The 18,564-nt window shown below is 44.8% G+C and overlaps 1 protein-coding gene across 4 annotated transcripts in view; it reads right to left on the minus strand.

Annotated features, from left to right (window-relative positions):
* Nucleotides 1-18,564, minus strand: part of SLC4A5 (solute carrier family 4 member 5) — a 184,851-nt gene that overhangs the window by 74,974 nt on the left and 91,313 nt on the right. For all 4 annotated transcript variants that reach the window (XM_068274893.1, XM_068274891.1, XM_068274890.1 and 1 more), the window contains one exon: nt 3,075-3,235. In XM_068274893.1, the coding sequence (XP_068130994.1) occupies nt 3,075-3,235 (161 nt within the window). The remainder of the gene's footprint in view (nt 1-3,074; nt 3,236-18,564) is intronic.

An 18,564-nucleotide genomic window follows, 5' to 3' on the forward strand; every position in this document is an offset into this window, starting at 1 on the left:
CGCAGCCCAAACTACCCACCTACAGCGGACCCACATAAGATAGTCTCTCTCTTCCAGGAATTTCTCCAGAACCTATATACCTCAAGGGTAAATCCTGACCCTTCAGGTTTGGAATCTTTTTTTTCTATCCACCTCCCTCGACTTTCTCAAGAGGCAATTGAGAATCTATCCAAAGAAATTCATACAGATGAAGTCCTCACCGCAATTAAATCCTTAAAACCTTCTAAAGCTCCAGGCCCGGACGGGTTCTCCCCCTTATTTTACAAAAAATTTGCTGCCTCAGTGGCCCCTCTACTTAAACAGGTTTTCAATGAATACAGAGGAGGCTTGACTCCCAACTTTTCCTCACTACAAGCGGATATTGTAATGTTGCCTAAATCAGACTCAGACCCCATAGATATTAACAATTTTCGGCCCATATCCCTTTTAAATGTTGACATGAAACTACTCAGTAAGATACTGGCCACCAGGCTTAACCCTTTGCTTTCTAGTATGATAAATAAAGACCAAGTAGGCTTTGTCCCTGGCCGACAAGCTACAGATGCGGTCTTCCGAGCAATCCAAATCTTTGAATGTCTTAGAGCCAGGAAGATACCGGGGGTCTGCCTCAGCCTTGATATATATAAGGCATTTGATTCTCTTTCATGGGAATATTTATATTGTGCCCTCCGGAACCGGGGCTTTGGCTCTACCTCCTTGAATTGGATCCAATCGTTATATTCATCCCCCTCGGCTAGGGTTAAGTATGCTGGCTACTCTTCTGCTACGTTTCAAATCACAAGAGGGACCCGACAGGGTTGCCCCCTGTCTCCTATTTTGTTCATACTGGCTATGGAGCCTTTGGCCCAGGTAATCAGGGATGCAGGGGAGGTTAAGGGCCTAGAAATAGCAGGCACCCATCACTCAATCAACCTCTTTGCTGATGACATGCTGCTCTTCATGACGGAGCCTCAGGCCTCTATCCCACACCTAATGACCATTTTAAAAAGGTTTTCGCAGGTTTCGGGTCTGACCATCAATCCGCATAAATCCGTTCTCATGAACATTTCAATGGATGACGGCGAATGGTCCTCATTAATCAAGGATACTCCCTTCAGAATCGCCACAACACATATAGAGTATCTAGGGATCCGCCTCACTCCTAGGTATGATTCCCTTTTCCACGCTAACTACTATAACTTATCTAAACAGATCTCCCATCTAATTTCCCGCTGGTCTACCCTCCAACTGTCATGGTTAGGGAGGGTGCACTCCACCAAAATGACCCTCTTACCAAAGATCTTATATCTATTCTGCCTCCTCCCAGTCAGGGTCCCGCCACATTTTTTACGGTTGCTGCAATCTAAACTTGTAAAATTTATTTGGGGTACCTCTAAGCCTAGGGTGGCTAAAACCACTATGTTCGTACATAAAACTCAAGGGGGCTTGGGCTTCCCCAACATCATGAAATATTATCAGGCCGCCCAGATTGCGCCTATGGTAAGTCTGTATAGGGGCTCTGAGATGCCACTCTGGTCCCTCTTTGAAATTGTGGCGGCTGCCCCCCAATCTGTCCAATGCTCCATCTGGTTGCCACCTAGGCTGAGGCCCCCTTTATTGGGGAAAATTTATAAGCATTGCCTGACTGTATGGGACTCCTTTAAATACTCTCAGGGGCTTCTCTCTCCCACTCTCCCTTTGCTACCTATCCTGGAAAACCCTCTTTTTAACCCGGCATATGATAACCCTACCGCGTTCCGTTGGTGGTCCTCTAAAAAAATATACTTGGTACAAGACCTGGTCAAGAACTCAAAAATGATTCCTTGGTCTGACCTCCAAGAAAAATATCAGATTCCTACCTCAGAACTCTTTAGATATCACCAGCTGAAACAATGGATAAGCTCCCTTCTTGCACCCCACCAGGATCACAGCTCCACATTGTCATGCTTTGAAAGAGCATGCGTCCAGAACCCGGGGGGACATGGTCTCATTAGCTCATTATACTCTGCTCTAAACAGCCCATCGGCTACCTTTTCTCATGCCTATGTGAAAAGTTGGGAGCGTGACCTAAAGGGATCTAAGGACACTGAAGACTGGAGGGTAGTTTGGGATACCATTAATCATATATCTATTAATACGAACCTGGTAGAATCCTCTTTAAAGATCCTAATGAGATGGTACTGGGTGCCAGCTAGGCTGGTGCATCTGGGCGGGTCTGGCTCCTGTTTTCGAGGTTGCGCAACGAAAGGGGATCTACTTCACACTTTTTGGAAGTGTCCCATGCTAACCCGCTCCTGGACTAAAGTTTATAAATTGCTGCAAGCAGTCTTTCACACCCCCATTCAGAAGGACCCCTGGTCAGCTTTATTGCATTTCAAAATAGATTCTTTCTCAAAACACCAGAGTTCATTATGTCACTTTATCTTTGTTGTGGCCAAGCAAACAATAGCCAGAGCCTGGAAACAGCAAATGGTACCATTTGAGGAAGTTAAGAATAGGATTAATAACTTCATATCACAAGAAAGGCTGGCAGGAATACTCGTGGATCGGCTGACAAAGGTCGACAAGATCTGGCAGCCCTGGAGGGATTATCTGATCATAACAGGCAGGGGATAATACCCTAGTCAGGAGTGCCCTGCAGAATCCTGGAGCGTACGGTTGGGGTCCCGGTGCTCGAGTCCCTTTTTTCTTTTCTCTTTTCTTCCTTTTCCTTTCTTTCCTTCCTTTCCTCTCTTCTTCTTTCTCTGGGATGGGGGGTGGGGTGGGGGGGTATGGGTGGGAGGCCCTTCAGGGAAGGGTTAAGGGTCAGTAGAGGGACCAGGTCCACCATTGCCAGGGGAGGTCGGCTGTCCTGAGTCGATTTCCCCTGCTAGCTGTATACTATGGCGGCTTCTGCCCTCCCACCTTTAATTGTTACTGTGCGGTATGCCATCTTTTGCCTTTGTGATATATGTTAAGCTAACATGGTTATTGTCATGCTGTCCAGTTCAGGGTGAATATTGATCCCTCACTGGAGTTGTATCTTATTTTTGGAAAATTCTCAATAAAATACTTGAAAGAGATATGGGCACATTTTAATCTGTGAAATAACATACCTATAATCTGTGGGAGGGAATATCCATCTAAATCAAGCAGCACAGTCCCAGTCTGGAGACACGTTCTCAGCTCAAACAGGCTGTGCAGGGACAACGTGGACACGTGTGGTTTGCTCCACCTCTCTCCTCCTTCTTCAACTTTCTCCTCAAACTTAATCCACCTATGGAAAACGGCAGACGTGTTATCGGGAGTTTTGGGTGGTGAAATAGTAGCAGAGTGAAATGATGGAAATAATTAGTCGTCAGACCAAGTACCTTACGCTGCTAAAATGAGAACTTGTTAGAGTGACAATAATAGGATAATAATATATAAAGTGGGTAAAATGGTTGAACAAGCCATAAAACACACACACACACACACACACACACACACATATATATATATATATATATATATATATATATATATATATATATATAAATATATATATATATATATATATATATATATATATATATATATATATATATATATATATATATATATATATGGGTTCACTTGGTGTTTGATGCACACACCCTTTTTGCAATACGTTTTCAGTTCCTTTCTTCTGGAAGCAGGTGGTGGATGACCCTCTTTACATGGGCTGCAGCCTGTCTCCTCATTGGGGTGTGGAGCTGTAGAGTCACCCTTGAGCTTTACCAGGCTTGGGGTGACCTATGCGTCACTCCCCCCCTTTCGTGGTGCTCCCAAGTTGCGCACATTTGGCCTAGCATAATATTGCACTTGGACGAAATACGAAATAAGGTAGGTCCTATCCTTTGGGAAGTGGGTGCGGGCGGCCCTCCCTGGCGGTGGCAACGCTTGGGGGGGGGGGGGGGGGGGCGCCCCGCACTTCTTAACCTCCCCCCCAGGGGGGGTGGCTACAGAGTCTCTGAGCAGTGAGAGTGCCTGGAGTTCCCTGTTGGCCCCCCTTTTCCTGGGATCCTGGGGGGGGGGGGGTCTCCACGTGGCGATCCTGGATAAGTGCTAATTGCTGTGCGAACTAATCCCCCGCAGGGGAAAAAATTTGCGGTGAGTTAGTTGGCAAAACCCTGCATATCCTGGCATGCGAAAGCGAATGCAGATTTGCTTGAGCAGTGTCTCATGAATAAGCTAATTAGGCCTTATCTGCAAAGCCAGGTATATAAGGGTTCGCTTGGTGTTTGATGCACACACCCTTTTTGCAATACAAGTCATAAAACATCATGCATCATTTGTCTGTAGAAAGAGTACATTTTCATACCCGTTGTATCAATTCCAAACTCGCTTTGTTGCTTGACTCTAAATAATTTGCTTTGCTACCCAGGCAGGGCAATAGTCATGACTCACTACTAATCCTAATTTCAGTACCTTTTAAAATACAGAAGTAGAGAGGAACGGTAACCAAGGATTTAACTTCATCCCAGTCAATAGCTGATACTCCTTATCTTTTAGTCATGTAAAACTGGAGCGGTCCCCAGGAATGCAGACGACTACAGTTGAGACAGGAAGTGTTTTGATCAATTGCCTATATAAAGCAGGCCCTTATTGCTGTTTGTGATTAAGCAGCCATACCATCTGGTGAGCGCATTGAATTTGCCTTTTATTGTGCTACACCGGTTTGAAGTGGGGCAGGTGGAGGTTACAAGCCATCTCTGACGTTATTACACTATATATTTTTTTCGTTTTGCATATCTCCCTGAAGGTTGCTCACATAGAGAAATACTGGAATCGGGTGGAGTGAATAAAAGATAAGGACTGTGTGATTAGTCACCCCGGGATACCGTATGAGCGCCAGCACCACTGGACTTACTTACCTGACATTGCTACGGTGTGGCGAATCGGTAAAATAGAGTTGCAGGAAAACGAATTAGAGGTGAAGCGCAACATCTGTTTGAACTTTTAAAATAGCTGATACCCACTTTCCCATAAGTAATCTTTGCCTTTTCTCGAATAGATAATCAGGGACATCTGTATGGCTGATATTGTGGTGAAACCCCTCCTACACTGTGATGTCATGACCACGGTCCTGACAGTTTTCTGTCTGTGAACCTCGTTGCATTCTGAGTATGGAACTGATCCCTGATCTCATCTGGAACTGAATGAAACCGATTGGGGGTTTCATCGCTGGAACGGAATGGCTGAGGAGGATGGGGACATTTTCATTAGGATCCAGAGTCTTCCCCCACCCCAAGTAAGTATCTGTTTCTTTTATTTATTTATTTTTATTTACAGATTCTCTTTTAATTAATTAAACCGTTTATACAATACTGTTTAATTTAACACCACAAGCATGTCATAAAAATCAGCATTATATATTTTGTATGTACAGTATCTCTGAAATGTTGTAACTCAAGTTGTTTGAAAGTAGGGGACTGTCTGTATATCTTCTATTATTCCTCTTCCAGATAAGAATAATGACTAAAGCCCCATACACTTGCTCAACGGCGGTCTTTTATGCTTTCACAACTTTTGTTGTAAAACAAGTTGAAACCCCTAAAAAAAAGTATTTTGCTATTGTTCAGAGAGCTGATAAGACTGATAAGAAGTCAATCCAACAGTTGCATTGACTTCTTATCAGTCTTATCAGCTCTTTGAACAATAGCAAAAGACTTTTTTTAGGCGTTTCAACTTGTTTCACAACAAAAGTTGTGAAAGCATAAAAGACTGCTGTTGAGTGTGTGTATGGGACTGGGAAGTGAAAATAGAACAGTGCTTGTGGGAAGTATTGCCTTATAAACAAAAATGTTGACTTAAAATCTTTTTCTAGAAAAGCTAATAACCCCCTACTAGGTTTCCTTAGAAAGCGGATTGTTACTTGGGATAATGTCATGGCTTTTATAATCATTATAGGACATTGCAGGATGTATCAACTCCTAGTCTGTCTAGTGGAAATGAATGCTGGAAAAATGTTTGAAGACAACAGAAGAACGATTTGGATTAAGAGGGACTTTTATAGATAAAATCAGAACTTCATATGTAAATCCCTCTGTTTGGATTAGAGTTAATCATTTGAAACTAATTCTATACTCACAAATAATGGAACGCAACAGGGATATTCTCAGTTCCTTCTGCCATTCAATTTATATTTATAACGTTCCGCAAATACAGTATTGACCCTAATCCATAAATATGGTCAATATTCAGATTTTAAAATTAACTTAGTAAACTGAGACATTTTACCATCAGTCTCACAAAAGAAAGAAGCAAGAAAATATTTTGGTCCCAGCTCCCTTAAGATACCTGGGAGGGGTAAAATTCCTCTGATCGAAAAACTATCTATATTTTAAACTATTGAAGAAAATATATATAGGCCTTCCGTAAAGAAATTCAAGAGAAACCTTAACTAAGAATTGAACTTCATCCCAATCAGTAGCTGATACCCCTTTTCCCATGAAAAATCTTTTCCTTTTCACAAACAGATCATCAGGGTGCTCTGTATGGCCGATATTGTGGTGAAACCATTCCCACAGTGTGATGTCAGGAGGACCATGGTTCTGACATCACACTGTGGGAGCCTTGCTGCATTGTGGGAAATAACAGCTGTTTACAGCTCTTTCCAACTGCCAAAAAAGAAAGCAGCATCTCCTTCCACTGTCATCACCTGCCAGCAGTAAAAATGTCACCATGTCATATATGTCAGAATGTAAATCAGGGATAGGAAATATTTTACAATGGCAAACACTGACTAAATCATTTATACATAATTATTGTAAAAATGAAGCACTTTTTATTACATAAACATAAAATAAGCATGAGTCATACAACAGATTAAGGTTAGCAAAAACCAAGTTGGTTGCCTGCAACTATGGAGTAGTCGACAGGGTGGGCCATTTATATAGATACACCTGAATAAAATGGGAATGGTTGGTGATATTAACTTCCTGTTTGTGGCACATTAGTATATGTGAGGGGGGAAACTTTTCAAGATGAGCACACCATTATTTTTCTTGTGAAATTCCTAGTAAGTTTGATGTGTCACATGACCCTCTTCCTATTGAAAAAACAAAGGTTGGATGCAAAATGACTGAATTCAAAATGGCTGCCATGGTCACCACCTATCTTGAAAAGTTTTCTCTTTCACATATACTAATGTGCCACAAACAGGAAGTGAGAGGTATATGGAGGCTGCCATATTTATTTCCTTTTAAATAATAGCTGTTGCTGGCAGTCGTGAACTTTCTGGCCGTAGTAGTGTCTGAATCACACGCCTGAAACAAGTATGCTGCTAATTTTGTCAGATTTAGTCAAAAACATCTGATCTGCATGCTTGTTCAGGGTCTATGCCTAAAGGTATTAGAAACAGAGCATCAGCAGAACAGCAAGGAGATCTGCATTATTTAAAAGGAAATAAATATGGCTGCCTCCATATCACTCTAACGTCAGTTTCCCAGGGGCGTAGGGCCTGTGGTCGCAACGGTCACCGTGGCGACCGGGCCCGGCACCTGAAGAGGCGGGGGAGAGGCCCGGGGGGCCCATGTAGTGCCGACCGTGCGCGCTATTTCGAGGGGGGAGCCGGAGCCGCGGGGAGGGCAGCCCGACCTCTCCCTCCCTTCCTCTCCCCGGGGCCCCCCCCTTCAGATGCAGAGTGCGCGGCGCACGGAAGCGCTGTAGGCAGAACTCACCTCCGTCCCTGCGTTCCAAGCGCCGCTGATCTCCTCCCGCTGTATAGATGCTGTTACACACTGCTTCCGGCTAAACAGGATGCAGTGTGTAACAACATCTATACAGCGGGAGGAGAGATCTGCGGCGCAGGGACGGAGGTGAGTTCTGCCTACAGCGCTTCCGTGCGTCGCGCACTCTGCATCTGAAGGGGGGGGGGGCCCGGGGAGAGGAAGGGAGGGAGAGGTCGGGCTGCCCTCCCCGCAGCTGCGGCTCCCCCCTTCATTATGGGGGGGGGGGGCACCTACCTACTTACCTACCCACCCTATGCTGTGGGACAGCTACCTACCTAATCTATCCTGGGGGGCAGCTACCTAATCTAACCTATCCTGGGGGGGCAGCTACCTATTCTATCCTGGGGGGGGCAGCTACCTACCTAACCTATCCTGGGGGGCAGCTACCTACCTAACCTATCCTGGGGGGGCAGCTACCTAACCTAACCTATCCTGGGGGGGGGGCAGCTACCTACCTAACCTATCCTGGGGGGGCAGCTACCTACCTAACCTATCCTGGGGGGGCAGCTACCTACCTAACCTATCCTGAGGGGGCAGCTACCTACCTAACCTATCCTGGGGGGCAGCTACCTACCTAATCTATCCTGGGGGGGGGGGGAGCTACCTACCTAACCTATCCTGGGGGGCAGCTACCTACCTAATCTATCCTGGGGGGGGGCAGCTACCCACCTAACCCATCCTGGGAGGCAGCTACCCACCTAACCTATCCTGGGGGGGGGGGGCAGCTACCTACCTAACCTATCCTGGGGGCAGCTACCTAATCTAACCTATCCTGGGGGGCAGCTACCTAACCTATCCTGGGGGGCAGCTACCTAACCTATCCTGGGGGGCAGCTACCTACTCTAACCTATCCTGGGGGGCAGCTACCTACTCTAACCTATCCTGGGGGGCAGCTACCTACTCTAACCTATCCTGGGGGGCAGCTACCTACTCTAACCTATCCTGGGGGCAGCTACCTAATCTAACCTATCCTGGGGGAAAGCTACCTAATCTATCCTGGGGGGCAGCTACCTAACCTAACCTATACTGGGGGGCACCTACCTCATCTAACCTATACTGGGGGGCAGCTACCTAATCTAACCTATACTGGGGGGCACCTACCTATCTAACCTGGGGGCACTTACTTGTCTAACCTGTATTCGGGGCACCTAGCTAGCCTATACAGGTGGCAACTATACTGGCTACCTATATTGGAGGCACCTACCTAACTAACCTATACTGGGGGCACCTACCTATCTAACCTATCCTGGGGGCAACTATTCTGGCTACCTGTATTAGAGGCACCCACCTAGCTAATCTGTACTGGGGGCACCTGTCTAACTTATCTAACTTATACCACGGTCACCTGCCTATCTAACCTATACTGGGGGCAACTATACTGGCTACCTATGCTGGAGACACCTACCTGGCTAACCTATACCGGGGGCAACTATACTGGTTTACCTATGCCTGGCTACCTATACTGGGGGGACCTATAGCTGGCTATAGGGATTCGGATATGTGTGTGCGTCGGGTGTTGCCGGGGGAAGGGGGCTGATGTTGCCGTGGGGGGGGGGGGCACATCCAGGTTCCGCATCGGGGCCCAGAGGTTTGTAGCTACGCCACTGCAGTTTCCCTCTAAAAGAATCTTGCAATGGTTTGCAGGAGTTAACAGAACTTTGACTAAGATGGATGTGCCTATCTTCAACCTAAATGAGATCTTGCTATGGAACACGCAGATCCTCAGGGACACTGCAATCATATTTTATGACTTTGGCAATAGCAAGCTGTGCTAAGTTATTAGAGAAGGAAATGGTGCTCAATAGATACAGCTCACTTCTCTCGATGTCTTGGAACCCAAAGGTTCCCCCCAGAATATCAGATCAAAGTTTGATCAACTTATTAACAGTGGGTAAATGACCTATGCAAGATATTGTTAATGAATGGAAAACCTATCAAGCTTTATTTGTGGAAGGGAACAGTTCATCAGGATACCTTTAAGGTTTTGCAAATAAACATAATTAATTATTTAAATGATAAGTGCAACTTTACAGTGAAGTTATCAAAATCTACGATGCTTTAAAAATAATTTCCACAGGCATATTCTCTGTATTCTAGAATAATATTATGAATAGGCAGGAAATGTCTGATGAATTACTCAGTACTTCAAAAAAATGTTACATTATATGCACACTATGCAAATTAGTTAATTTATGCATAGAACTCAACACAAAAAGTTGCTTATATTGTGAATTCTTTTAGAAAATGGTTATACAGTTAAGGCAATAAAATGTATACAATACAAATAAAGAAAAATTGTTAATGGCACCATAGAAATTTGTTGTCTCCGGTATCTTTTTGACAGATACATTTATATGTAGTCAGGCCCGGATTTACCTTACAGGAGCCTATAGGCACAGATGTCCTGCAACCTTTGACTTCTCCCTCCATTAACCTGCAAACCTCCACCAAACTGCACTGCAAGTGTGCTGGCTGTCTCAGCTGTCACTTCTGCCCTCACTTTCCTTGTCCATCCTAGGTCACTACAGGTCCCCTTTAGTATTAGGTAGTCAGAAGAACTCTCAATATTAAGTAGCTAGAGGTTCCCCCAAGTATTAGGTAGCTAGAGGGACCTCAGTATTACACAGCTCCTGATCTGTCAGGTGCCTGACTGAAGGAAGATCTCCTCAGTGGAATGCTGAGAGCAGGGTGAGTAACCTCTCGTTTATACACTGATCAGGACTCTGCATAGGGAAGGAGGAAGGGAGGCACTCGGGGAGAGGAGTGAGCTGCCTTTCCATCATCAGGCGTCTGTAGGCAAGTGCCTACAGTGCCTTATGGTAAATCCAGCCTTGTATGTAGTTCATGCTTATTCTGTATTAAAAAAAACACCGTAAAGCTTTTAATTAAAGTATAAATACCCGTACAGACACTCATTGAGGCAGATCCAATTAACTTTTTCTCCTAAGTTTTCTTCTAGGAGATAATTTTCCATCTTCTGCTTAAAATAACTTTTCAGCACTCTGCATTTGGAAAAGTACTGTAAGACTATTCTCAGCATGTTCTTGCTTGCTGGGCATTTTATTGATAAGACCTAGGAGAAAACTTGGAGAAAAAGTGATGATCGGGTCCAATCTGTTTCCCCAATAATTATCATTATGCTGGGTACACACTATGAGATTTTCTGGTAGATTTACTGTCAGATCGATTATTTCCAACAAGTCCGATTTGCTTTCCAAACGATTCCCGATCGATTTCCTATTAAAGTGAATGGAAATCGATCGGAAACCAAATCGGACATGTTGGAAATAATCGATCTGACAGTAAATCGGCCAGAAAATCTCATAGTGTGTACCCAGCATTAGAGTAATACTGTGGGGCTTGAACGCTCTACAGACAGTACTCACTACTCATCTGCAGCTGAGCAACAATAAAGGTGGCCACACATGATACAATTTTATGGCAATCCAATAAAAACCATCAGTTATACAGAACAAATGGAAACTTTTGTTTTTTTATTCTTTGAAAAAATCTGATCAAATTTTCCATGTGTTTTTTCAATAAAAGATTCGGGAGTGATGAGTTTCCTGATCAAGCTTTATGGTAATTGAATGGTGTAGGGTAAATATTCAATTTCTTAGTGTAAATTATTGTTATTCTTGAATTGAAAAGAACTAGAAAAAATTGTAGGATGTGTGGCCATCTTTAGGGTACAATGGAGAGGAGGTACAATGGAGCAGTGCATGAGCAAGTGGTTTTCAGTGGGACTTGGTAAGTACTTGGACAATGCGCTTGTTCATTGCTCATTCATTGCTATTGATTTGTGATCTGGCATGTTGGATTGCTAAATGACAATGTTTTAACAAGACTTAATACTGACAACCCTGCTGGGCTCCGGAACAGATCATGTGATGCACTGTAAAGGTGCCCATACATCTAGCGATGTAGCAGCCGCTCGACCATTCGATTCCCTACTGATTATCAAATCGGATGAAACTGTGTGCTGCCACAAGCACCACTGATTGATGACTCAACCAATTGCGGGCCAAAATTGGTCGAATGTATCGATCGGAGATGCTGGGAAATCTCAGGCCATTGTGGTTGATTGGGTGCAGCGGTAATGGTTTGTGATGTCACAAGCAACGTAACCCCCGGTCGCTGTCCCTCCCAAATGTTTATGAACCCCCTCCCCCGATGCCCTGCGCATTAAAATACTTTACCTGTCACCTGCTAGTGTCACCTCTGTGCCCACAGTACTTTTGCAGTCCGGTCCAACGTGACAACTGGCATATAGCACGTGGGGCACCAATGCGGAAGTATGGTGGGTGCATGACAGGTAAAGCATCTTCATGCATGGGCACCAGAGGGGCAAATAGAAGATTTGAGAGGATGCAGCCGGGGGCAGCAAGGCGGCATCACAAGGCTGATTCCTGAATGATTTCATGCTGATATCCATTGGGAATCAGGCTGCGGTGTATGGGCAGCCAACAGATCTCTCTCGGATTAGATTCATTCAGAGAGAGATCAGTTTCTTGGTCAAATCTGCCCACCATTGCTAGATGTACCTTAATACTAATGGACACCTGAAAAGCTTAGTTCTATATGAAGAAGGTGTTTTTCTTCTTGAAAAAAGTTCAGCTTTGTACAAGGGCATCATATAGAGAAACTGAGTGCAGTCTTAGCAAAGTTTCCAGCAAAGACAGGAAAAGATTTTTTTCTTTAATAATGCAGATAACATCCACATTTGAAAGATAAGCTAATAATTGTGCCAGGAGCTAATCCTTAAATTAATGCTGCACAGTCATGTGTATCTTCTTTTCTTGTACGACACTTTTCTTCCACCAAAATAAACCTACTAAGATTGTTTTCAAGTTTCTCAATTTACTAAAAGTTGCATGACTTGTATTATTATGGATTACAGACGGAAACAAGGGAAGGCTTGACGGAATCTTTTTTTTTCTCAGAAACAGATTTTTAAGTAGACGTAAAATCAAACAGCAACTGTAATCCTAATCTTCCGAAACATTTAAGGCCTATTATTTTCAGGTGTCACCACCATAACAAGTAAATGACTATGGAGAGCCCTGCAGTTTATTGGGATTGAGAGAGAAGAGGACACACAATAAACAGACTATTTATTAAGAATAGACCTACTGTATAAAGGTGCGTACACGAGAACGACGGGCCCGTCAGACCCTCCTGCTGGCCGGTCGTTCTCTCGACAGTAGTGCGTGTGTACAATCTATCTGCATACTGATAAGGCTGTTTCTGAACGATCCACTGAGCGGATCGTTCAGAAACAGTCTTATCAGTCTGCAGACAGACTGTACACACGCACTACTGTCGGGAGAACGACCGCCCAGTGGGAGGGTCTGACGGGCCCGTCGTTCTCGTGTTCTCGTTCTCTTTAGTAGTGCGTGTGTAACGATCGGTGAGCACAGAGAGTATCTGATTACCGGTGATCTGCAGTATCACTGGGAATACAGATATATACCAGATTATAAGTGATCTGCAGTCTCACCGATAATCCGATATACTAGCTAACCTCTGTTCACCTGAGTAGAGTGTAGTGTTTGGTGTAACAGTAACACTTTGAGGATTAGGCCTCAGTACAGCAAGGAGTACTGCACAAATTCCTTCCGCAGACCTGAGCTCTCCAAGACGGGAGGAGTCAGACTGACAGTAGGAAGGATGTCTGGAAGTGACCCTCAGGAGGAAGGGTCGCTAACAGAGCGAGGAACCGCCTCTAACGGTAAGGTCGGTTCTCGAGGTCGGACAAGCCAGGTCGTACACACACAGACAGATAAAGTACAAGATCAGGAGACAAAGGCGGAGTCTAAGTACAAGCAGGGTTCGGCAACGGGGTATCAGAAATATCGAGGTACAGAATCAGGAGGCTGAGGCGGAGTCTAGAAACGAGCCGGGGGTCGGCAACAGAGTGTCAGAAATATCGAGGTACAAGATCAGAGTTTGGAAAGATAGTCAAGGCAGGCAAAGGTCATAACAGATAATCACAATCAAACTAGTACTTTAAGCTATCAACAGAATCTAGCTTAGTGTAGGATTACAGCTCCAGCTGGTCCCGGCACACGAACGGATCTGACTACGGATCTGGGTGCTCCCACATATGTGATCGCACGCCAGACAAAGAGCAAGTGAACAACCAGCAGTATATATACTCTAGGACCTTTCCAGGACCTCCCTAATTGCTGGTCCAATGGGAGCAGTGGAATTTGTCAGCTGACCAAGCTGGTCAGCCGACTCCCTTCTAACTGCTATTTAAACTCTGCCTCTGTGCTCGCGCGCGTGTAAGTCTGAATCTTGGTGGACTATCAGTCCCAGCCACACCAGTACTGTCATGCAATGTATCTAGTGCGGGGGCCGCCTCTGATGCGGATTCCGCCGTTACCAATGCGGATTCCGCCGTTACCAATGCGGATTCCGCCGCACTGCCTATGCGGCATGCGGCGTTTTTTCCGCGTTGTGACGCCATGCTGGACGCGGAAACAGCCGCCTCACTTCGAGAGACGGCGGCCTTTCCGCGTTTCCTTACAGCGTGTGTACGCACCTTTAGGGCCTCTAGACTGTTCTACCAAACATAAACTGAACATAGACATGATACTGTAATCTTCAGATGGTAAGTTGAGAAGCACCTACAGCCGGCCTAACATTTGGATATTAGCTGGACAGCGTGGGGCTCCCCCATCTGAACAATAACAGCTCACATGTTCCACAACATGGGGAGGATTTTGCAAGAAGGAGGCATAATATTTCCCCTTCTTGCAAAGCCCCCTTGTCTATGTCAAGGACAAGGGTCTCATACTCACTTTGATGCTAGGAGAGGTGGTAGTAATTACCTCCAAATGTGGCGGTAGGTCCTGCAGACTTATGGTGGAATCTGGGAACTTCCTGTAATATTAAGGGGACCCCAAAATGTCTGTCCCTTCTTTAGCAGGAAGGAATTCCGCCAGTTAATGAAACCGCAGTGGAAAATTCATAGGTGCTTTGCCACGGTGTCTAGTACTGTTGTAATAGGACAGTATAGAGAGAAAGCACACAAAGCATGTTGGAATCTTCCACCTCGAGGAGGATTCTCATTGGTCCAATCAATGGACCAGTAGGGGGATAATTTGGGAGTCATGTTATTGTTTTAAACTTGGCAGTGCTATAGACTGTGATGCAAAATTGAAGCTATGTCGTGCAGGGTAATTAAATGTGAACACTGGAGCTGCAGCCAAGCACAGACTTCCAATTTTTAACACATATAAGGGGGCTTAGTTTGGGTTTTTCTTTGGCAATACTCGGTTATACAATAGCCAACTGGCCGTGCCCCAACGAAACACCAGACAAGAAAGACCATAAAAATATTCCTGGCAGATGAGTTTTCTTTCCAATCGTTTTTGTGATCGATTTCAATTCACTTCTATGAGAAAATTGATCAGAAAACGATTAAAATCAGATCGGACCTGTCGGAAATTATCTATCGAGCCATCTATCTGCTGAAAAAACTCATGGTGTATTTCAAGCATAAGAATTGTTTTAGGAGGATTAGTGTTAGGGGATAAGGTAGGCTTGGACTTCATAATACCAGGTGGTTAGGGTTTGTTAGAGATTAAAATAATTGGGAGATGGAAGGTTCCAGTTAGGCTTCAGGAAGTAATTACCATTAAGGGTAGGGGCTTACATGGTCAGGCGTGGGGAATTACATTACAATAACCTTGTTCAGGGACAGTCAATTGATGAGGAGCAGCGCTGAAGATCCAGATGAAAGTACTGTTATCAAGCTACTAGTAGAATATTGGTAAGAGCACATAACCGAAAGTCTACCCATCAGGTACTCAAATATTTGCCCAGTGAGCTTTAAAAGTTCTGTAATACTCTGCCGGCAATGCTAAGCAATGCTGCTTTTGCTGATGCCTCCTCTTCACTGACTGCTAATGACTGACAGACTGCAAACGAGCCTCTGTAGAGTGTGGGATGTACTGTAGGTCCTGAACTTCTAAAGACAAGTATATATGTTGCCTACCTCTCCACCTCCAAACTGTGCAGCATACCAATCAACCCCGGGATGCTCACAAAAGTGGTGTGGTAATTGTGGGGTACATGAGGATTAAGGGATTACAACCCCTTGATGAAAGTCAATCACTCCCACAGCATTGCTTGAATTTCAGGCCATGGAAAGTACACTGACCGATACTTAAAATGCTAATAGTTTATGGAAAGCTTTTGATATGCTATGAACTTGTAGCAATTCCTTGTATTATATCAGCAGACAGCAGTGGAGGAGTAACCTGTGGTGTGGGTTTAGCTAGGTTTCAAAGCATCAAGCCTTATATTGTGAAGATAAACACATAAGAACCCCTGTATATCATTATAACATTAGAACTTTTCATTTCTCTCTTGTTGCTAAAGGATTATAATAATCAGCAGTAAGCATGTATGGAAGAGATGGTATTAGAAGGCTAGCACTACATGGTAACCAGTGATAATTGGTTTTGTTAACTTACACAGATTATTACCAAGCTTATGCAGGCCACCTGGTAGAAAATCTACCCTGGGGAAAGGGGGGGGAGGAGTAATTATTAGGAGTCTTACAAGAGGTAAAGAGAAAACCTCTCATTTGATTTGTTAGCGGTTGCTGCAAACAAAGAGGATTGTGGGTAGGACTGATAATACAGAGCATTCCTAATGTCATTTGTATGCAGAACTGTATTGCTCAATACGTAAATCTGCTGTGGCGAGATCTGCGGGGGGATCAGCTGCCAGGGAAAGGCTTTACCGATTGGATATGTGTCCTATAGAGAAAATTCCTTCTGGATTTTAGATTTTGACTTGTTAATCTGCTCACTTATTAAAGTGAGCATTTCTCTGGTCGCAGTGTAATGCTTTCATTAGAGGTTAAAAAAGGATTTGCTTTGTCCAACGTAATAATGAATGCGAGGTGTTATTTCATTTGTGGCCTAATTTGTTTCAAGTTGACACAGATTACTTACTGATGTAACCCCGCCTCTGATTATACAAGCTATAAGGTAATGTCCCTTAAGGTGCCTTTGATGTATGTCGCTCATTGGGCATCGGGTCCCGATCCCCTCGAAGGACATGGCTGGGCTTTCCCATAGAAAGCGCAAATCTTCCCACCACTTTCCTCTAGACAATTTGACCTGGCTAAATAAAGGCCCCCGTTCACACTCAGCAACGCAAAACGTGATAGCTATAGTCTAGTAATTGCGCTTTTGCACTGAGGTGCCGAACGATATTTGGGCAACTGTGCTTTGCGATTTTTATTCCAGTGAATGAGAATTGCAATGCAAATTGCCGGGAAAACTCGGTGTTTGTGATCGTTGGAAATTGCAAACTCGCTGAAGTGTCTTTTTCAATGGAATGAGAATCGCAAAACACAATAGCCGAAGAAAATGCAATCACTAGGCAATAGCGATTGCATTTGGCATTGGCAAGTATAAATGGGGTCTTTATTTAGCCAGATCAAACTGTCTTATCAGTAGCTGTGAATTCTCTTATACATAAACAATTAGGACTAACTCTTTCGGTGCCCCCTGGAAAGTAAATCCAGGTTAACCTCCTTAGCGGTAACCCCGTGTGTGACACGGGGTAAGCCGCCGGAGGGTGCCGCTCACGCCCTGCTGGGCCGATTTGCTTAATTTTTTTTTGCTGGACGCAGCTAGCACTTTGCTAGCTGCGCCAGCACCCCGATCGCCGCCGCCGCGCGCCCGATCGCCGCTATCCGGTGCGGCGCGCGGCCCCCCCCCCCCCAGACCCCGAGCGCTGCCTGGCCAATCAGTGCCAGGCAGCGCCGAGGGGTGGATCGGGTCTCCCAATGACGTCCCGACGTCGCTGACGTCGGTGACGTCATCCCGCCCCGTCGCCATGGCGACGGGGGAAGCCCTCCAGGAAATCCCGTTCTTTGAACGGGATTTCCTGATCGCCTATCGCCGGAGGCGATCGGCGGGGCTGGGGGGATGCCGCTGAGCAGCGGCTATCATGTAGCAAGCCCTCGGCTCGCTACATGATAAAAAAAAAAAAAAATTAAAAAAAAACCGTTGCGCTTCCCCCTGGCGGTATTTTTCATACCGCCAAGGGGGTTAAAGCTTCAGCATTTTTTAGAATTTCCATAAATGTAAATAAATGTTTTCCATTAAGCTAATCCCTTAGAGCAGAAAGTAATTTCAGTTCCACTTTAACTGTAATACTTAATACTTAATTTTTCTACCAATAAATATGTCACTTTATTGGGGGGGGGGGGGGGGGTTGTTGCTTGGGTGGGGACATAGAAGGATATATTTCATCTTATATAAAAGTCATCTTCAATGGGCAGCTCAGTAGAGCAGAATAATTAAGAGGGGTGTTCCTAAATAAAGGATAAGGGCATATAAGGCACACCAGTCCCCTTCGGTGCAATTCCACTGTTTAAAACAGTGGTCCTCAAAGACTTCTACATCATTTTATGTATACTCCGGCCCCTCAAGAGTCTGAAATATGTTGACCCGGCCCTCGACCCAAAACATTTGAGGACCCCTGGTTTAAAAGGTACCCATAGGTGGCTCCAGAATGTAGTTTTGGAATTGTCCCATTTTAGCCTTGTTTTCTATGCCAGAATAAGATGAGAAACTCCCAATCATTGCTGAGAAGTTGTTGGATCTGATCCAGAGAGTCTGGCTGCAGGGCTGTTCTGCCATGTCTCACAGTTACTGGTAATAACTTTCATCGATTCTCCAAATCCTACCTGTCCTCCCCTTCCATGATTGACATTGTGTTGGGGTGGAGGGAAGAGGAGGGCTGCAGCTGAAGTATGCATTTGTGTGGAGGGGGTTGAGAATTGGGTGTACTGGGATGGGGGAAGTTAGGTATGACTCTT

This window comes from Hyperolius riggenbachi, chromosome 3 (genome assembly GCF_040937935.1).
Source record: "Hyperolius riggenbachi isolate aHypRig1 chromosome 3, aHypRig1.pri, whole genome shotgun sequence".
Classification (NCBI taxonomy): Eukaryota; Metazoa; Chordata; class Amphibia; order Anura; family Hyperoliidae; genus Hyperolius; species Hyperolius riggenbachi.